The sequence below is a fragment of the Cetorhinus maximus genome, chromosome 3 (genome assembly GCF_964194155.1).
Source record: "Cetorhinus maximus chromosome 3, sCetMax3.hap1.1, whole genome shotgun sequence".
Taxonomy (NCBI): Eukaryota; Metazoa; Chordata; class Chondrichthyes; order Lamniformes; family Cetorhinidae; genus Cetorhinus; species Cetorhinus maximus.
In genome coordinates, this window is record NC_135881.1 from 3,604,332 (window position 1) to 3,626,226 (window position 21,895).

Consider the following 21,895-nt stretch of genomic DNA (forward strand, 5'->3'; position numbering starts at 1 on the left):
GCGGGGAGTCGGACCGATGGGGGGGGCGGGGAGTCGGACCGATGGGGGGGGCGGGGAGTCGGACCGATGGGGGGGGCGGGGAGTCGGACCGATGGGGGGGGCGGGGAGTCGGACCGATGGGGGGGGCGGGGAGTCGGACCGATGGGGGGGGCGGGGAGTCGGACCGATGGGGGGGGCGGGGAGTCGGACCGATGGGGGGGGCGGGGAGTCGGACCGATGGGGCGGGCGGGGAGTCGGACTGATGATGGGGGGGCGGGGAGTCGGACTGATGATGGGGGGGCGGGGAGTCGGACTGATGATGGGGGAGGGTCAGGGAGTCGGACTGATGGGGGGGGGGCGGGGAGTCGGACTGATGATGATGGGGGCGTGAGGGAGTTGGATTGATGATGATGGGGGGGGTGAGGGAGTTGGACTGATGATGATGGGGGGGTCAGGGAGTTGGACTGATGATGATGATGGGGGACCAGGGAGTTGGACTGATGATGATGGGGGACCAGGGAGTTGGACTGATGCAGGGGGAATCTGAGTTCGGGCTACATGCTATGGGTCCCACTGCCCTGTAATTCTTCCCTGATCGGGAAAGTGCACGCTTTCCATTTCCCTTAAGATGGTGATCAGAATCTGTTTACATTCTGTTCCTTCCCCAGGTTGCGATAGCATTGGCAAAATGTGTCCATGGTGACCAGGTCTGTTTAAAATGCTGTAACTTGTTGCTTTTCTTTCATTGCTTTTTGGACAACAGAACTCTGAAGCAATTTACAAAGCTGTCCAGTATCTGTGTTACTGGCACTGAGCGATCACAAGCAATTTCAGGAGGGTTGTGACTCACTTTTGTGATCCTACTGCCTCTCAGGTGAGTCTGTCTTAGTCTGTGCAAACTGGATTTGGAATTCCAGAAATTACAATCCCATCAGATAAACTCCCGGCAATTTCAAATTACACAGTTGCATAAACTTTGGGGCTGAGCTACAGAACAAAATTAAAAGATTGCACAGATATGTTATGTAACAGAGACCTATTACACATTAACACAGAGAGGGTATCAGAGCGGGTCAGGAGGTTTAAAATTAGCCAGTTCAAATCTGTAGATTTTTCATGGCAGATTTAACATTTACACTTTCTCAAAAAGACAGGACTTGCATTTCTATAACGCCTTTCACATCCTCAGGACCTCCCAGAGCACTTCACTGAAGTACTTTTGAAGTATAGTCACTGTTGTAATGTGGGAAGTATGGCATTCAATTTTCACACAGGAAGCTCCAGTAGACAGCAATGTGATAATGATCAGATAACCTGTTTTAGTTGTTTAATGAGAGATAAATATTGGCCCCAGGGCACCAGTGATAACTCCCTCACTCTTGTTGGAATAGTGCTGTGTGATCTCTTAGGCCCACCTGAGAGCAGTAGAGCATCAGATTAAAGTGATAGCACCTCCGAAAGTGCAGCACTCCCTCAGCCTGCCACCCCAGCAATGTAGCTCCCACAGTACTCGCCCTATTACAGTGCAGCATTCCTAGAGCACTGATCCTTCGACAGTGGAGCTCGCCCTCGGTACTGACTCTCCCTCCTGCGGTGTGGCGCTCCCTCAGCACCGACCCTCCCGCAGTGTGGCGCTCCCTCAGCACCGACCCTCCTTCCCACAGTGCAGAGTTTACTGGCATCAGACGTGGGTTTAAGGTGACAGATCCAGGTGGTTTCAATGCCAATGTGCTTCTCTCTCTCTTTCTGTGACAATCGTACCGCAAATTGCAGCTCGTGAGCGATGGTGGAGCCAGAGAGGTTTCAGTTTGCCATCGATCGGGGTGGGACTTTCACAGACGTCTTTGCCAGGTGCCCCGGGGGAAAGGTTCGAGTTATGAAGCTGCTTTCTGAAGACCCAGCCAATTACCGAGATGCTCCCACAGAGGGCATCAGGAGGATACTACAAGAGGTAAGTCGCTGAGCGCAGTGGCATTGCTTGCAGTAAATCAATACAGGAATTGGAGACACCCATGTTAATTGCATACTAATTGTCTATGATTGTATGGAGCTGGTGCTCATTAACTGGGGATTTGCTTGTGCTCCTATAAATAGGAATCAGAAGGTTGTGGGTTCATGTCCCACTCTAGGACTTTGAACAAAAAAAAAGTCAAGAACTGTGAATGTACTCGAAAGAGTTATAAATAGGAATCACCGTCCCAGGCCGCACAATTTATAATATCCATCTGGTCCGGGACATTATCCACTATTCGCAGAGGGCTGGTCTGTCAAGCTCCTTCCTGTCCCTTGATCAGGAGAAGGCGTTCGACAGGGTGGATCACGAATATTTACTCGGAACTCTGCGAGCTTTCAGGTTCAGGTCGCATTTTGTCGTCCAGATCCGACTTCTGTACACAGCTGCAGAGTGTCTGGTTAAAGTTAATGGGTCCCTGACAGTGCCCCTTCGTTTTGGGAGAGGGGTACGTCAGGGCTGCCCCCTGTCTGGCCAGTTATATTCTATTTGCATGGAGCCTTTCCTGCGCCTCTTGCGGAGGAGGTTGTCGGGATTGGTTCTGCGCGGGCCGGGCATCAGGGTGGTCCTTTCGGCTCACGCCGATGACATGCTCCTTATGTTCACCGACCCGGCTGACCTGCGGAGGATGCGCGAGTGCCAGGAGGTCTAATCTGCCGCTTCTTCTGCCAGGATCAACTGGGATAAATGTTCTGGACTCCTGGTCGGCCCGTGGCAGATGGATCCCCTACCCGAGGAGCTCAGACCTTTCACCTGGAGCAGGACCAGCCTCCTCTACCTGGGGGTCCATCTCTGCCCTGCTGAGGAATCCTGGCCGGCGAACTGGCAGGAACTGGAGACGAAAGTCACCGCTCGCCTGCGGCGCTGGACAGGACTGCTCCGAGTGCTGTCTTACCGGGGTCGAGTTCTGGTCATAAACCAGCTGATCGCCGCCATGCTGTGGTACCGGCTGGTCACTTTGACCCCTCCCTGGACTTTGTCACAAAACTCCAGAGAATGTTAGTCGACTTCTTCTGGGACAAAAGATTGCACTGGGTCGCTGCTGAGGTTCTGAGTCTCCTGCTTAGGGAGGGCGGTCAGGCGCTAGTGTGCCTACGCACACAGGTGGCGACTTTCCGCCTTCAGGCCCTGCAGCGATACCTTTACGTTGAGCCCCCTCCAAGATGGTGTGCCCTGGCGACATATTTCTTCTGCCAGGTGCACGGCCTGAATTATGATGTGCAGCTCCTGTTTATAGAGCAGAGGGGCCTCGGTGGCTCCTTACAGGCGTTGCCCGTCTTTTAGCAGGACCTGATCAAAATATGGAACGTGGTCGCCTCGTGACGCAGCTCTCCCCCGTCAGGAGTAGCGGCTATCGTCAGAGAGCCGCTGCTCAGGAATCCGCCCCTCCGTCCCTTTCAGTGGCTGGCGGAGAGGAGGGCTGTGGCTGCTGGGGTGACCAGGATCAGGGACGTGCTAGGTGGCGGAGTATTGGGCTGGATGCTCCCACAGGAGTTGGCGCGTCGCGCGTCTGTGAGTGTCCAGATCGCAGCCGATGCCATCCGAGACCTAAGGAAGGTCGTGCTCGGACCCGATGTCATTTTAGGTCTCGAGGTGGCCCAGGTGCGCGGTGGTCTTCCTGCTGAACGTTCCCCTGTTCGGATGGAATTCCACATTGGCCCCAAGCCCCGAACCCTCCCTCGGGTGCCGGTGCCCCACAATATGAGCCGCATCGGGGACATGCCCTCCCTGCCATTTGGCACGGCGCGGAGGGGTTTTCTGTACGGCCTGCTGCTGCACACCTTCCATTTTCTCGCCCTCGCCCGCCGCCCGGACACGCCCTGGCGTGCCTTGTTGCTGTCCGGTGGCGGAGGCACCCGATGGGAGGCCCTCTACAGAGGTGTTCTCCCTCTTTCTATCGGGGACCTGGGTTGGAGTGTGTTGCACGCAGCAGCCCCCTATAACCAGAGAATGTGTAGGTTCACGGACTCCCAGGACACCTGCCCTTTTTGTGGTCTCATGGAGTCCGTGGACCATGTTTATATAGGGTGTGGTAGGCTGCACTCCCTTTTCAGTTACTTGAAAAACCTTTTATTAATGTTTTGTCTGCACTTCAGTCCCATGCTCCTGATCTACGGACACCCGGTGCGGAGGGGGGCCGGGAAGGAGGAGGACCTCCTCGTGAACCTGCTCCTGGGCCTGGCCAAGTTGGCCATTAACAAGTCCAGGCAGGGGGCGATCGATGGGGTCGTCCCGCCTGATTGTCTGTCCCTCTTCCGCAGCTACGTTCGCGGCCTGGTGTCCCTGGAGAGAGAGCACACGGTGTCTGCTGGCACCATCGAGGCCTTCCGTGCCCGGTGGGCACCGCGGGGACTGGGGTGTTTTATCGATCTCTTTAATCACATTTTGGTTTAATGTTTGTAAGTTTCCTTTAAACTTTGTCCTTGGTTTTACAGCTGACCTGACTTAGGGGCTGTGTTTGCTTTATCCCTTATTTTGTTGATTTAGTTTAATTGGTTGACTCAAAAGAGTTATAAATAGGAACAGACTGAAAGTGAGGTTATTGGGTTAGAAGGTGCATGTTTGTAATGTGTATCACTGTTTTAAAAAAAAGCTTATGAAAGTGTGTCAGGATTGGCTCCAGTTTTATCTTTCAAGACTGGGCTTTCTGGAAAAGAAGAGCCCATGGAATTGCTCACAGTAAATTGCTGGAGGAGTGGGAGATGACCTCGGCACTGTGCACAGTAAATTTCTAAAGTAATGGTGACATCCGTCATATAGTTTGCATTTAATCGTGGTGGGGGCATGCATGCCATCACTCACAGTAAATCACTCTGAGGAAGAGATCCCCATGGCCTTACAGTAAATCGCTGACTTAGTGGGAACACCTATGGCATTGCTCACAGTAAATCACTGTCGGAATGAGAGGACCCTGTGGCATTGCTCACAGTATTGTGCTGTCAGAGTGAGAGAACCCCCCATGCCATTGCTCACAGTATGTCACTGATGTAGTGGATGACACCAGTGGCATTGCTCACACTATTTTGCTGATGCAGTGGAGGTCACCGGTGGCATTGCTTACTGTGAATTGCTGGAGGAGGGGTGACACCTGAGGCATTGCTCACAGTATTTAGCTGCTACAGGGAGACAGCCGTACCATTGCTCACTGAATTGCTGGAGAAGGGGTACAGCTGTGGCATTGTTGACAGTAAGTTTCTGAAGGAGGAGAGGAGCCAATAGCATTGCTCTCACCAATTTTCTGGAGGAGGGGGGGATTGAATGCTCCAACACTAATGTTTCCCGATATGGTAACGTGTACAGCAGACTCCCTCTCTGATTCAGTTTCCCTTTTTATGCCTGTGACAGGAGAGTAGAATTCCGGTTCCTCAGGATCGGCCAATGGACACCTCCAGGATCGACTGGATCCGGATGGGAACAACTGTCGCAACAAATGCACTGCTGGAGCGGAAGGGAGAGCGAATCGCGCTGGTGATCACCAAAGGGTTCAAGGACTTGCTACATATTGGTAACCAGTCCCGGCCGAAGATATTCGACTTGGTAAACCTTCACAAATCACTAGTTAGGCATCTGCTGGAGTATTGTGTCCAATTCTGGGCACTGCACTTTAGGAAGGATATCCAGGCATTGGAGAGGGTGCAGAGGAATGGGACCAGGGATTACGGACTAGAATTAATGTGGAGGGACTGGAGAAGCTGGGATTGTTCTCCTTAGAACAGAGAAGGTTGATGGGAGATTTAATTGATATGTTCACAGTCATGAAGTTTTGGAGTTTTATTTTGGAATCAGCTAACCAAACCCAAGTTCTCTACACAAGTGCACATAGCTAAAGGAATAAAACTGGAAAATCAGGAGCACAGATTCAACTCACAAGGTTTGAGACAGTAATTATTACTTTGAGCTGGCTAGAAGCTGGGCATGGATGGGAACCAAATCTTCTAGCCTATAAAGTGTTTAGAAAGGACAGGAAAGGAGGTGTGTGGTGGGAGGAGTTACGAGGGGGAGTAGCAATAATGATAAAAGACACAATTACAACAGTGGAGAGAGAGAAAGGATATCAGTTAGGGGGAGCAGGCAGTGGAAACACAGAATTCAGAAACAATAGAAGAAGCTTGAATATTGCTGAAAAGAGAGACATGTTGCTGAAGCATTTCATCTTGTACATATGAACATACGAACAAGGAGTAGGCTACTCGGTCCCTCAAGCCTGCTCCGCCATTCAATAAGATCATGGCTGATTTGAATGTAACCTCAATCCCACATTCCTGCCTATCTCTGATAACCTTTCACCCCTTCAAGAATCTATCTAGCTCTGCCTTAAAAATATTCAAAGACTCTGCTTCCACCGCCTTTTGAGGAAGAGAGTTCCAAAGACTCTCAACCCTCTGAGAGAAAAAATTCTCCTCATCTCTGTCTTAATTGAGCGACTCCTTATTTTTAAACAGTGACCCCCTTGTTCTAGATTCTCCCACAAGAGGAAACATCCTCTCCACATCCACCCTGTCCAGACCCCTCAGGATCTTAAAAGATTTCAATTAAGTCGCTTCTTACTCTTCTAAATTCCAGTGGATACAAGCCTAACCTGTCCAGCCTTTCCTCATAAGACAACCCGCCCATTCCTGATATTAGTCTGGTAAACCTTCCCTGAACTGTTTCTTATGCATTTACATCTTTTTTTATAAACAAGGAGACCGGTATTGTACATAATACTTCAGATGTGGTCTCACCAGTGCCCTGTACAACTGAAGCATAACCTCCCTACTTTTGCAATCAATTCCCCTCACAATAAATGATAACATTTTATTAGCTTTCCTAATTAGCTGCTGTACCTGCATACTAACCTTTTGTGAATAATGCACTAGGACACCCAGATCCCTCTGAATCTCAGAGCTTGTACTCATCAGGACAAACACGAGTGCCTAATTTCAAATGATCACAACAATTTATACAACAGGAGAAAGGGTGCTGATTGGTTTGTAAATTGGCCTAGATTGGCTAGAGGCATTGCCATGGTGGAGGCACTGGTGAACTGTAGGCTCCCCAAGCTCCCGGGTAATTCAAAAAAGGTGCAAGGTTTGAACATATTCCTTTTGTTTGCAGAGAACGGGTACCACTGCGCTAATAGCTGCACTAGCAACCAGTTTAAGATAATCTGTCGAGCTTATAATGTGGCTTCTTCATGCTTGCTAGAAGCAACATACATGCACGCACAGGGACCGCCACCCCTCTCTCTCTCTCTCTCTGCCTCTCTCTCTCTCTGCCTCTCTCTCTCTCTGCCTCTCTCTCTCTCTGCCTCTCTCTCTCTCTGCCTCTCTCTCTCTCTCTGTCTCTCTCTCTCTCTGCCTCTCTCTCTCTCTCTCTCTCTCTCTGCCTCTCTCTCTCTCTCTCTCTGCCTCTCTCTCTCTCTCTCTGCCTCTCTCTCTCTCTCTGCCTCTCTCTCTCTCTGCCTCTCTCTCTCTCTGCCTCTCTCTCTCTCTGCCTCTCTCTCTCTCTGCCTCTCTCTCTCTCTCTGCCTCTCTCTCTCTCTCTCTCTCTCTCTGCCTCTCTCTCTCTCTCTCTGCCTCTCTCTCTCTCTCTCTGCCTCTCTCTCTCTCTCTGCCTCTCTCTCTCTCTCTGCCTCTCTCTCTCTCTCTGCCTCTCTCTCTCTCTCTCTGCCTCCCTCTCTCTCTCTCTGCCTTTCTCTCTCTCTGCCTCTCTCTCTCTCTCTGCCTCGCTCGCTCTCTCTCTTACCCCTCCCTGTGCATAGTCCCTTATGTCTCTTTCTCTCTCCCCTTTTCCCTCCACAGCCTCCCACGTTCTCTTCCTCCCGCCACCCCCCCACCCTCCCCCCACCCCCCACCCCACTTCCAGCTGCATGGTCTCTCTTTCTCTTTTGCCCACTCACTCCAACAATCTCTCACACTCTCCCTCTTTCTCTCGCTCTCTCTCCTGTAGGAGATTGTGATGCCGGAGGTATTATATGAAGAGGTGATTGAAGTTGATGAGCGAGTGGTTCTACAACAGGAGGGTTGCCAGCTACCTAAACAGGCTGGATTGGAGACAGTCGTGGGTAAGTTGTGTCCATGTCACAGCTCGTCGGTCACCTAGAATAGGATCTTTGAATTTCACAGCTCATTGTTCCAGTGTCCACTCAGTGAAGGAGCTCTCCCCATAGGCCCAACCACTGCCCCTTCCTTCACTCAGTAAATTATATTTTCATTATCTACATCTCTTTTGAAAGTGGTTATGAATTCTTTTGCATTCACCTGAAAGACCAATCAGTTTGGTAGCTCACTGAGACTCCTAATTCCACAGCACTATCTGTAGAAGAGCACTGTGTTTTCCTTATGCTCTGCTTTGAGCTCTCAACCTTCAATGTTTCATATCCATGACTCTCTATCCTCAGTGTTTCCTGTCGCACTATGTTGTGTTTTGTCCCGCTGAGATGGGCTTCTGACTCCCATACCCACTCCATCATCAGGATTGCCTATTCCCACCTTCTTAACGTTAGCCATCTCCATCCTCCCTCTCAGCCCATCTCCTGCTGAAACCCTCATCCATGACTTTGTCACCTCTTCATTTCACTATTCCAATGCTCTCCTGGCTGGCCTCCCATCTTCTAATCTCCATAAACTAATGGTCATCCAAAACTCTGCTGCCCATGTCCTAAACCACCCCCCAAGCCCTGATCGTCCATCACCCCTGACATGCTCTGGCTTCCCATTAAACAACGCCTTGATTTTAAAACTTGCATCCTTCCTTTCAAATCATGTCATGGCCTCACATCCTTCCCCACCGCACCCCTCTCCATCTCTGCAACCTCCTTCAACCCCACAACCCTCCAAAATCTCTGGGCTCCTCCAATTCCAGCCTCTTGAGCACCACTGATTTTAATCGCACTGCTATTGGCGGCTGTGCCTTCTCTGAAAATTTCTGGAATTCCCTTCCCAAACCCCTCCACCTCTCTCACCATCATGTTGTTCCTCAAAACCTTCCTCAGTTACACAAGTTGTAATATCTCGTTACGTGGTTCCGTGTCAAATTCTGTCCGCTAACAGTCCTGTGAAACACTATGGGACATTTCACTGTGTTAAAGACTCCATATAAATACAAGTTGTTGTTAATTTAGGAGTGAATATCCAAAGCATATTTAATATTTAGGGGGAGGTAGTGGCATAGTGGCATTGTCACTGGGTTAGTATTCCGGAGACTCAGGGTAATGCTCTCGAGATCGAATCCCACCACGGCAGATAGTGAAATTTGAATTCAATAAAAATTCTGGAATTAAAATTCCAATGATGACCATGAAGTACTTTTGAACTGTAGCCACTTTTGTAGTGTAAGAATGATGAAAAATATCGTAAAAACCCACCTGGTTCACTTCTGTCCTTTAGGGAAGAAAATCTGCCATCCTTACATGTGACTCCAGACACTCAGCAAACTCTGAAATGGCATTTAATCAGTTCCCAAAGGCATTTAGGGATGGACAATAAATGCTGGCCTAGCCAGTGATGCCCACATCCCATGAATGAATAATAATAATTTTAAAAATTGGCTGCTTCTTTCTGTTTTGCAGGATCCACGGGAGAGCGTGTGGAAATCTGGAGAGCAGTGAACATGAAACAGCTGGAAGGGCAGCTGTTGGGGGTCCTATCGAGGGGCATCCAGAGCCTGGCAGTGGTCCTGCTGCATTCCTACACGTAAGACCACTACTGCCCCCCCCCCCCCCCCCCCCCCACCCTGCTACCAAAACCCTCTGAATGCAGTTAGGCTTTGTGGATAAGCAACTTCTTCCCTCTGGTCCCAACTCACGGACACACTTCTTGTTCCAGAACATTCCCTGTTCGCGTTGAAACTTCCCTTTGTACAACTTGTTCTGAATCATTTTTAAGTTCTTATTACATCATGGGGGGAACGGTGGTAATGACACTGGAATAATAATTCAGAGGCCCAGGCTAATGCCCTGGGGACAGAGGTTCAAATCCCACCACAGCAGCTGGTGGAATTTAAGTTCGATTAATAAATCTGGAATTGAAAATTGGAGTTCTGAAGAAGAGTCGTTTTGGGCTTGAAACGTTAACCCTTTCTCTCTCTCTCCACAGATGCTGCCAGACTTGCTGATATTTTTCCAGCGCTTTCTGTTTTCATTTCAGATTTCCAATATCTGACTTTAAAGTATTTAACTTTTATATCTGATCAGCCATGATATACTGAATGGCGGAGCAGGCTCAAAGGGCTAAATGGCCTACTCCTGCTCCTAAGTCCTATATTTCTAAGTTCCTATGGTCCAATGCCTGTAGATTACAGATACAGCTTAAGAAATTATACAGGATACTTTTCATAATTTCCACATTAGAATAATGACTACAATTCAAAAGTGCTTCATTGGCTGTAAAGCACTTTGGATGTCTGGTGGTGGTGAAAGGCGCCATAAAAATGCATGTCTTTTTTTTTGTTCTTTATTAGCCAAGGTTTAGAGTATAAGAGCCAAAGATGTCATAGATGACAGCTCCTCAAGTATTTTTGAAATGTGATAAGTGTTTCTCCCTCTACCGCCCTTTCAGGCAGTAAGTTCCAGCCTCCCAACACCGAGTGGAAAATGTTCTCCTCAACTCCCCTTTAAACCTTCAGCCCATTATTTTAACTCAGCCCCCTGCTTATTGACCTCTGATAAAGGAAACGGGTCCTCTCTATCCAGGCCTTTCGTAATTTTATACATCTCAATTAAATCTCCCCTCAGCCTCCCCTGTTTGAAATAAAGCAACCTCAGCCTATCCAACCTTTCCTCATTGCCAAAATTCTCCATTCCTGGCAATGTGCTTGTCAATCTACCCTCTCAAGTGTGATCGCATCTTTCCTGTGATGCCTTGACCTGTACACAGTCCTCTAGCTGTGGTCTAACCAGTGTTTTATACAGTTTTAGCACAACAACCCTGCTCTTTATACTCGAGGCCACGTCTAATAAAGAGAGGGAAAAAAAAGACGTGCATTTCTATTGCGCCTTTCAAGACATCCTAAAGTGCTTTACAGCCAATTAAGCACTTTTGAATTGTAGTTATTTTTGTAACGTGGGAATGATTAAAAGTTTCCTGTATATTTTCTTAACCACCTTATCTATCTAAATAAAAACAAAAAGCTAAAAGCTACTGCGGATGCTGGAAATCCTAAACAAAAACAGAATTACCTGGAAAAACTCAGCAGGTCTGGCAGCATCGGTGGAGAAGAAAAGAGTTGACGTTTCGAGTCCAACATGACCCTTCGGCAGAACTGAAGTATAGTTAGGAGAGAGGTGAAATATAAGCTGGTCTAAGGTGGGGGGCGGGGGGAGAGAGAAGTTGAGGGTGGGTGGTTGTGGGGACAAGCAAGCAGTGATAGGAGCAGATAATCAAAATATGTCACAGATAAAAGGATCAAAGAGGTGTTGAAGGTGGTGATATTATCTAAGAAAAGTGCTAATTAAGAATGGATGGCAGGATACTCAAGGTACAGCTCTAGTGGGGGTGGGGTGGAAAGACTAACAAAGTATTAGTTGTAGATTTAAAAATAATGGAAATAGGTGGGAAAAGAATCTATATAAATTATTGGGAAAAAAAGGGGGAGGGGGAAGAAACAGGGTGGGGATGGGGGGAGGGGGAGTTTAAGATCTAAAGTTGTTGAATTCAATATTCAGCCCGGAAGCCTGTAAAGTGCCTAGTTGGAAGATGAGGTGCTGTTCCTCCAGTTTGCGTTGGGCTTCACTGGAACAATGCAGCAAGCCAAGGACAGACATGTGGGCAAGAGAACAGGGTGGAGTGTTAAAATGGCGAGCGACAGGGAGGTTTGGGTCTTTCTTGCGGACAGACCACAGGTGTTCTGCAAAGCGGTCGCCCAGTTTGCGTTTGGTCTCTAACAACTCAAGCTCCAACAACTCATCGACACCAACACCCATCTGGGACCCTCCACCCCTGCTTGTCCCTCCGTCCCCACCCCATCTTCCAATCCCAGCCCCAGCCGCGTATTCACTATACCCCCTGACCTTCCCCTCTCCGATGCTGAACGTTCAGTGCTCAGCAAAGGACTTCGTTTCATACCCTCACGCCCTCATCTCAATGAATTTCGGGCTCGCCATGATGCTGAACTCTTCTTCTGCCGTCTTCGTCTCCGTGCTCACTTCTTTGGGCAGGAGTCCTCTCCCCGTTCAACGGATCCTTTTACCCACCTCCAATATTCTCCCTCCACCTGGACCCCTCCCTCTGGATTCTTACCTTCTCTTGATCTTTTCATTGAGAACTGTCGGCGTGACATTAGCCGTCTCAATTTCTCTGCTCCTCTCACCCATTCTAATCTGTCTCTCTCTGAACTTACTGCACTCCGTTCTCTCAGGTCCAACCCCAACATTGTCATCAAACCCACTGACAAGGGTGGTACTGTTGTTGTCTGGCGCACTGACCTCTACCTCGCGGAGGCTGAGCGTCAACTCGCAGACACTTCCTCCTACCTCTCCCTGGACCATGACCCCACCACAGAACATCAAGCCATTGTTTCCAGGACTGTCACTGACCTCATCTCCTCTGGAGATCTTCCTCCCACAGCTTCCAACCTGATTGTCGCCCAACCTTGGACGGCCCGCTTCTACCTCCTACCCAAAATCCACAAACAGAGCTGTCCTTGCAGACCGATTGTGTCAGCCTGTTCCTGCCACACGGAACTCATTTTTCGTTATCTTGACTCCCTTCTCTCTCCCCTTGTCCAGTCCCTTCCCACCTACATCCGTGATTCCTCTGACACCTTACGTCACATCAACAATTTCCAGTTCCCTGGCCCCAACCGCTTCCTCTTCAGCATGGATGTCCAATCCCTCTACACCTCCATCCCCCACCAGGATGGTCTGAGGGCCCTTAGCTTCTTCCTTGAACAGAGGCCCGAACAATCCCCATCCACCACTACTCTCCTCCGTCTGGCTGAACTTGTTCTCACACTGAACAATTTCTCCTTTAACTCCTCTCACTTCCTCCAAATAAAAGGTGTGGCTATGGGTACCCGTATGGGCCCCAGCTATGCCTGTCTCTTTATGGGGTATGTGGAACATTCCTTGTTCCAGTCCTACTCCGGCCCCCTCCCACAACTCTTTCTCCGGTACATCAATGATTACTTCGGTGCTGCATCATGCTCTCGTCGGGACCTGGAAAAATTTATTAATTTTGCTTCCAATCTCCACTCCTCCATCATTTTCACATGGTCCATCTCTGACACTTCTCTTCCCTTCCTTGACCTCTCTGTCTCAATTTCTGATGATAGACTGTCCACCAATATCCATTACAAGCCTACCGACTCCCACAGCTACCTCGACTACAGCTCCTCACACCCCGCTTCCTGTAAGGACTCCATCCCATTCTCTCAGTTCCTTCGCCTCCGTTGCATCTGTTCTGATGACGCTACCTTCAAAAACAGCTCCTCTGACATGTCCTCCTTCTTCCTTAACTGAGGTTTTCCACCCACGGTCGTTGACAGGGCCCTCAACCGTGTCCGGCCCATATCCCGCGCATCCGCCCTCACGCCTTCTCCTCCCTCCCAGAAACATGATAGGGTCCCCCTTGTCCTCACTTATCACCCCACCAGCCTCCGCATTCAAAGGATCATCCTCCGCCATTTCCGCCAACTCCAGCATGATGCCACCACCAAACACATCTTCCCTTCACCCCCCCCGGCGGCATTCCGTGGGGATCGTTCCCTCCGGGACACCCTGGTCCACTCCTCCATCACCCCCTACTCCTCAACCCCCACCTATGGCACCTCCCCATGCCCACGCAGAAGATGCAACACCTGCCCCTTCACTTCCTCTCTCCTCACCGTCCAAGGGCCCAAACACTCCTTTCAAGTGAAGCAGCATTTCACTTGCATTTCCCCTAACTTAGTCTACTGCATTTGTTGCTCCCAATGCGGTCTCCTCTACATTGGAGAGACCAAACGTAAACTGGGCGACTGCTTTGCAGAACACCTGCGGTCTGTCCGCAAGAAAGACCCAAACCTCCCTGTCGCTTGCCATTTTAACACTCCACCCTGTTCTCTTGCCCACATGTCTGTCCTTGGCTTGCTGCATTGTTCCAGTGAAGCCCAACGCAAACTGGAGGAACAGCACCTCATCTTCCGACTAGGCACTTTACAGCCTTCCGGGCTGAATATTGAATTCAACAACTTTAGATCTTAAACTCCCCCTCCCCCCATCCCCACCCTGTTTCTTCCCCCTCCCCCTTTTTTTTCAATAATTTATATAGATTCTTTTCCCACCTATTTCCATTATTTTTAAATGTACAACTAATACTTTGTTAGTCTTTCCACCCCACCCCCACTAGAGCTGTACCTTGAGTATCCTGCCTTCCATTCTTAATTAGCACTTTTCTTAGATAATATCACCACCTTCAACACCTCTTTGATCCTTTTGTCTGTGACATCTTTTGATTATCTGCTCCTATCACTGCTTGCTTGTCCCCACAACCACCCCACCCTCAACTTCTCTCTCCCCCCGCCCCCCACCTTAGACCAGCTTATATTTCACCCCTCTCCTAACTATACTTCAGTTCTGCCAAAGGGTCATGAGGACTCGAAACGTCAACTCTTTTCTTCTCCACCGATGCTGCCAGACCTGCTGAGTTTTTCCAGGTAATTCTGTTTTTGTTTTGCACCTTATCTATCTGTCCAGCTACCTCGGGGACCTCTGGATGCACACTGCAAGGTTTCTATGTTCCTCTACACCTTTCAATATTCTATCATTTATTGTGTATTCCCTTGCCTTGTTTGTCCTCCCCAAATGCATTACCTCACACTTCTCTGGATTAAATGCCATTTTTTAACACCCGAAGCCTAATCTCCAGGCCAAACACCCTAAGCCTATCCGCTAATCACAAGCACTAACACTAACTCTAATCCTGTCCATAAATCACATGGCATCCATAGTGCGATACACATCAGCCGTGTTATCGACAGTCACTCTGAGGCAGGAATGGCATGTCTGGGCAACTGAGACAGGCAGTAGCACCCGAGACATCGAGTGGCCGGGAGGTAGGTTCCAGGATCCGGGTCTGATGATGTTGGGGGGAGGCGGGAAGCTGGAAGGGTTTCAACTTTTGTTGGCAAATTCTCCTGTGCAAAAGACTAGTGCCCAGGAAATCAATCTCTTCTTTAATGCCCTCTTGTGCCAGTTCTGGAACATTCCCCCCACCCATGGTGCCAAATCTGAAATATTCCCACAGTCTGCCTGTTTTAAAATTATGTGCTGCCAGTTCCGGAACATTCCCGCAAGCTGCTGGTTCTGGACAGTTCCCCCCAAGCTGCTGGTTCTGGAAAGTTCCCCCAAGCTGCCAGTTCTGAAACATTTCCTTGAGCTGCCTGTTTTCAAACTTGCACGATGCCTGTCCTGGAACGTTCCCTCAAGCTGACATATTCCCTAATCTTGTTTGTTGCTTCAATTTATGGTTTGAATGTTCAGATTTCGACCCTCCCCTACAACTGAGGAGTGTTTTTCTCTCTCTAGATGGTCTAATCATGAAAACCAGATTGGAGAATTGGCGAAGAGGCTTGGGTTCAAACACATCTCCCTCTCCTCAGAAGTGATGCCCATGGTGCGCGCTGTGCCTCGTGGTTACACAGCCTGTGTTGATGCCTACCTGACGCCATGCATCAAGAGATACCTCAACGGCTTCTGTGCAGGGTTCCAGGACAGTCTCAAAGTAAAGAATTAACAATGCGAAAAGACGAGAACTTCTTTTCTAGATATTAGTTTATTAGAAAATAACTTTAAACTTCTAGTAATTTCACCGGTCCCCCAGCGTTGAGCATGAGTGAATGAGTTTCGCGCAAGTGTGTGTCTGTGCATGAGAGTGAGAGTACATATGGGTGTCCGTGCACATATGGGTTGTGGTAGGATAATGCTTCTATTACTGGGCTAGTAATTCAGAGGCCTGGACTAATGATCCAGACACAAGAGTTCAAATCCCACAATGGCAGCTGGGAAATTTAAATTCAATTAATTATTTTTTTAAAAATCTGGAATATAAAGGTAGTCTCGGTAATGGTGACCATGAAACTAATGGATTGTTATAATAGCGGCTGGAGGAACTGTGGTAATGTTCTGCACCGTCCAGTTGCATAACAATGGATGCAGAAAGGAGCTGGACATTAGTTAAGGACAGAGCGTAGGTTCCTTCGATCCCAGGGCCCCCTCAATCCAAATGCTCTTCCACTTCTAGGATGTCCGGGTGCTGTTCATGCAGTCTGATGGTGGGCTGACTCCAATGGAGAGCTTTAATGGGTCTCGGGCCATCCTGTCAGGGCCAGCGGGTGGTGTTGTGGGCTACGCAATCACCACATATGGAGAAGGGTGTGCAGAGCCGGTCATCGGCTTCGATATGGGTGGTGAGTAACTTCCCTTTCTTCCCATTCCCTGCTGAGGAGCACCAACTTCTCTCTGTGTGGGATCATGGCCCCAATACCCCTCCCAGTGACATTCTCCCTCCCCCCCCAGATCCTCTGAGAAATTCGCTCTCTCTCGCTCTCTCTCTCTCTCTCTCTCTCTCTTCTCCCCCACCCCCCCACCCCCCCCCACCCCAGGATCCTCTAGAATAAACCCACACCCTTCCAAATCACCTGATGTAAACGCCACTCCCCGGGATGATCCGATGTCCCCTTCCCCAACATGTCTTCATCGCCGCTGCTCAGAGGCACATTGCGCTCCCCCCATTTATCCAGTGTCTCCCATTCCCTCCCTCACTCCCTTGGGATTATCGAGTCTGTGTCTCTACTGCACCCCGCCAACCCCCCCCCCCCCCCCCCCAAAAGGCCTCGGAACTAACCAGTGCTCCCCTGCCTCCCCTCTCCCTCTGGATTATCCAGTGTTCCCCCCCCTGGATTATCAAGTGTTTTCCCCCCCCCCACTATGCCTGAAATGATATGCTATCCCCCACCCACCCCAACTGCACTGTACCTGGGATGTTTCCTCTGTAAATGGGGGGTGGGTCACTGAGCCATCCCTGATCGAGTGGATGAGGAGTGTTACTGCAGGAAGCCTGACTGCTCCTTTCACCCCACCCCCATCCTGGGGTGTTTTTTTTTCTGCATCCCACACCCCACCAATCCCCATTCCAATTCCAGGCACATCAACAGACGTGAGCCGCTTTGCAGGAGAATATGAGCACGTGTTTGAGGCCACAACTGCAGGAATCACTGTCCAGGCCCCTCAGCTTGATGTCAACACCGTGGCAGCTGGTGGAGGCTCCATCCTCTCGTTCAGGTGAGTGTGGCCAGCAGTGCACCCCTGAACGTGCCCTCATGGCTCAGTGTTAGCCCTCTGCCCTCTGAGTCACGGCGCCTTGGGTTCCAATCCTGCTCCCATGGGAGTTTTGCCTTTTTCTTGTGTTTGATAGGGGAGAAGATGACGTAGTGGCAATGTCACTGGTACGCAAATAGTAATCCAGAGGCCCAGGCTAATGCTCTGGGGACAGGGGTTCAAATCCCACCACAACAGCTGGTGGAATTTAAATTCAATTAATAAATCTGGAATTGAAAAGCTACTCTCAGTAACGGCGACCATGAAACTACCATCGATTGTTGTAAAAACCTGTCTGGTTCACTAATGTCCTTTTAGGGAAGGAAATCTGTCGCCCTTACCTGGTCTGGGCCTACATGTGACTCCAGACCCACAGCAACGTGGTTGGCTCTTAATTGCCCTTTGAAGTGGCCGAGCCAGACACTCAGTTCAAGGGCAATTGGGGATGGGCAACAAATGCCAGCAACACCCACAACCCATGGAAGAATTTTTTAAAAAATCCCAAATAAGATTCATTGGCTGTGAAGAGCTTTGGGGTGTGCTGAAGTCGTAAAGGATGATTATATCTGAGATTATTGACAAAAATAATAATTGTTCAGACGGTATGAGAGACGGAGAGTGGGGATTGAGGGAACGTTCTCTGATTGGTGGGATGTTGCAAGTGCCCTTTTCCAGGGATCTGATCCAGCCGTCAGTCTCCCAATACTTATACTAAATGGGGTGGATGAAGGAATGCAGAGCTGAGTATTGAAGTTTGGCACAATGGGCTGGATTGCATGGAGATGGCAGGGGTCCGGCTACCAGGGTTGAAATTGTGGGGGTTTGGGGGAGGGGTCGCCGGCAAACCCACTTCGGCGGTCAGTGGGACCCAGGGTCCAGCATCTGGAGCTGCTGTCCCTGTTGAAGACGGTCGGCCTCCCCTGGGATGGTCACTCAAGGGCCACTGGGGGCTGTGACCAGCTGAGCGGCACCTGGACGAAGCACATCCAATGATACATACGTATAATCAGGTAAGTGGGGTCAGAGGGTGCCAAGGGCAGTCAGGCAGGCCCCTGCAAGTGGGAGGGTCGCTGAGGGCATGCAGTACTGCTATCATGATGGTGGCCATTGCCACCGGGTGGGGCAGGGGTCGCTCCCTGAACCAAAGAATGGCCAAAAATAAGGGCTCCCACATCAAATCCTGCCAGAAGGCTGCTAAGTTGTGCTGGACAGTCTCCCCACATGGCAGCAACCCCCACCCCCACCCTCCCTGGGCCAAAGCACTGGTAAAATGCCACTGGAGCCAGGAGGATGCCCTTAATTGGCCACTTAGGTGGATCAACAATCTCCAGGGGATGGGCTGTCTGCAACCCTTCCCACCTCTGGCAAGATGGCAGGAACGAAAGGCCTACCACCCGTTACCTTCCCGCACCGTCTTGCCAACCTACCTGTCCCCAGTTGTGCAGATGGGAGCAGTAAGTTGCAAAGGGACAGAGACTGAACGGACGAGCCTTTGGCAGCCGGAGTTTAGTGTGAGACTATCCGCTTCGGATTCGACAATCCTGACCAGTCAGAGACCAGGAGCTGTGGAGGAGCAGTGGGAGAGATTTGTCTGTCCACGTAACCAAAGCACTGACAGTTCATGTGTGCCAGCCATGATTCAACATGAAGGACACCATTAACACCAGTGATAAAAATTCAGCCCCTTTCTTTTCTGTATTGTTGTTGTGGACCTACACCATAGGGGCCCTACCCGTTCTCCCTTCGGGATGTCAGGTTGCTTGGAGCGCATATGTAACGAGGGTAGGATTGTGGGCCCAGAAGGAGCTATAATTAAGCAATATTTGACACAGTTACATTAAGTGATATTAGGACAGATGACCAAAAGGTTTTAAGGATTATTTTATGTGAGAATGGATGTTTTTTTAATATATTTTTGGGGAATGTTGGATTATTCTTTGAAGAAGGCTGTGTGTCTGTGTGTGTAAATGACTTAATTAAGCTGGGGAAAGTAATAATTAATAAGAAGACAAGTTGTCTGTGAGGTTTAAAACATGAAAGGAAGATAGAGGTGTTAGATTTGGGGTACAAGTGAATAGTTTGGATCTAACATTTGCATTTTTAGATAAGTTAAGAGTTCATTTGATAGCAAAAGGAAGTCAAGAGGTAACAGGAAACATGTTTGCATCTTGCAGCAGTTCCATGGGTAAATAGAGTATTATATTTCATTGACCCAAAAGCAGAGACAAAATAGAAACATGAAAGATTTTATGTTTGGAGGGATTTGAGTTTCAAAGAGTTGAGAACAATGGAACCTGAGATAAAAGGGGGGAAAAGGTCTTTTAGAGCTACTGAGGAGAGCTGTTGGCTGTGGGAGGAAGATCTCCTGGAAACAGCTCCAGGCTGGGAAAAGGTGCACTTTGAATCAGCCATCCAGTCGAGCCAGAAAAGTCTTGGGCTGCAAGTTGTGCACTGAAGTTTTGGGTTTCCACAGCAGAGTGGGAGAGAGCTTAAGTGGCCGTGTGGTATGCCTTTATTAAATTTACTGCAATTTGCCTTGGGTAATGTTACTGGACTTTTATAGTTAAACATCTATAAGGGAGGGTTGCCTGGAAGGTGTTTACTTGTGGGTCTGACCAAACAAGAGTCTTTTGGGGGGATGTTTTGTAAGACTAATTTTAACTGTGCAACTGTAATCTTGTGTGCTTAAGTTTTCTTTTATTCTTGTTAATAAATCTTTTACTTTTTTTAAATCCTAAAAGTATTACTGGACTTCTTTCTGCTGAGATCAGTACGCCCCTGTCTTGTTTTCAGAATACAAAGAAAATGTATGGCCTGTAAACCAAGTTTCCCTCTGGGATTTGTTTTGTGCAGCAATTAACATAGGCTGTGGTCACAACACTTAAAAGGAGGAGAGAGAGGTAATGAGGTGGAGAGGTGTAGGGAGGGTATGCCGGAGCTTGGGGCCTTTGCAACTGAAGGCACTGCCACCAACAGTGGAGCAAATTAAATCGGAGATGCTCGTGGCCAAAAATAGATGAGTGCAGATTTTTCTGAGGATTGTGGGGCTGGAAGATTACAGAGAAAGGGAGGCCATGGAGGGATTTGAAAACAAGTATGAGGATTTTTGAGCTGTTTCATTTGGGGACCAGAAGCCAATATTGGTCAGGAGCACACGGAATATTGTAAAAGTGTATGTGTGGGGAATTAGCCGTATCAGTGACTCGTAACCTCAAGAACAAGTGTCTCTCTCTGTCTTTATCTTGCTGCTTCTCAGACACAATTTCCTCTTCCAGGTCAGGGCTGTTTGTTGTTGGTCCAGAATCGGCTGGAGCTCATCCGGGTCCCACCTGCTATCGGAAAGGTCAGTGACTTGGACCGTGAGCAAAACCACCCACTGTATCCATCACCAGGGTGTTACTCACTCACACATTCATTTCAAACTACTGGGTTCTACCTGTCATTGTTTGTCGTAGCACTCATGATAAATCTTTATGAGACACTGATTAGGCCCCAGCTGGAGTCTTTCGACTAATTCTGGGCACCGCACTTTGGGGAGGATGTCCAAGCCTTGGAGAAGGTGTGGTGGAGATTTGCTGGAATGATTCCAAGCATGAGGGACTTCAGTTATGTGGAGAGACTGGAGAAACTGGGATTGTTTAACTTGGAGCAAAGAAGATTAAGATGAGATTTAATAGAGGTGTCCAAGATCATGAAGGGTTTCGACAGAGTAAATAAGGAGAAACTGGCAGAAGGGTTGGTAACCAGAGGGATACAAATTACGGATAATTGGCAAAAAGCACAGAATCCAGAATTGTTACAGTACAGAAGGAGGCTATTTGGCCCTTCATTTCAGCACTGTCTCTCTGAATGAGCAATTCAGTTAGTGCCTTCTCCTCGTAACCCTGCACATTCTTCCTTTTCAGGTAACAGTCTAGTTCCCTTTTAAATGCCTCAATCGAACCTGCCTCCACCAACTCTTGGGCCAGTGCATTCCAAATCTTAACCACACACTGTGTGAAGAAGTTTTTTCTCAAATCCGGGAGATATGGAGAAAGTTTTTTTTAACCAGATCTGTAATGAACTGTCTGAAAGGAGGTTGTAATCATATTCCATAGGACCTTTAAAAAAGCAATTGGGCATTACTGGAAAAGGAACTCCTTAATTTAAAGAGCTATGAGGAAAGAGCAGAGGACTGGGTCTAATTGGATAGCTCTTTCAAATAGACGGCACATGCAATGTGGGCTGAATGGCCTCCTCCTGTGCTGTGTGATTCTATGTAAGAGCTCAGACCTGCTTGGAGTCCTCTGACCCCAGCCAGGCAGCAAATAGACAGCTGCAGTTAAACTTCAGAATAATAGAGGGATGGTAGCGTAATGGTTATGTTACTGCACTAGTTCATGAATTCAAATCCCAACATAGCAGCTGGGGGGTTGTAAATTCAATTAAATAATAAACCTGGAATTAAATGGTGGCTTCATTAATAATATTGATGAAACTATCATTGATTGTTGTAAAAACCCATCTAGCTCATTAATGTCTTTCAGGGTAGGAAATCTGCCATCCTTGTCCAATCTGACTTACCACCAGTCTTTGTGGAAAAGATTAGTGGTAAACCAGAGGATTGGGAAAGTTTTAAAAACCAACAA

At 48.8% G+C, this 21,895-nt stretch overlaps 1 protein-coding gene across 2 annotated transcripts in view; it reads left to right on the forward strand.

The window, feature by feature from the left end:
* The window catches only part of oplah (5-oxoprolinase, ATP-hydrolysing), an 86,718-nt gene that overhangs the window by 3,256 nt on the left and 61,567 nt on the right, over nt 1–21,895 (forward strand). Inside the window, exons 2-10 of one of the 2 annotated variants that reach the window (XM_078536126.1) lie at nt 743–853; nt 1,753–1,930; nt 5,336–5,527; nt 7,922–8,036; nt 9,543–9,666; nt 15,477–15,672; nt 16,192–16,357; nt 17,093–17,231; nt 20,543–20,610. In XM_078536126.1, the coding sequence (XP_078392252.1) occupies nt 1,763–1,930; nt 5,336–5,527; nt 7,922–8,036; nt 9,543–9,666; nt 15,477–15,672; nt 16,192–16,357; nt 17,093–17,231; nt 20,543–20,610 (1,168 nt within the window). In that variant the 5' untranslated portion in view covers nt 743–853; nt 1,753–1,762. The remainder of the gene's footprint in view (nt 1–742; nt 854–1,752; nt 1,931–5,335; nt 5,528–7,921; nt 8,037–9,542; nt 9,667–15,476; nt 15,673–16,191; nt 16,358–17,092; nt 17,232–20,542; nt 20,611–21,895) is intronic. The other variant, XM_078536127.1, reaches the window with a different exon arrangement.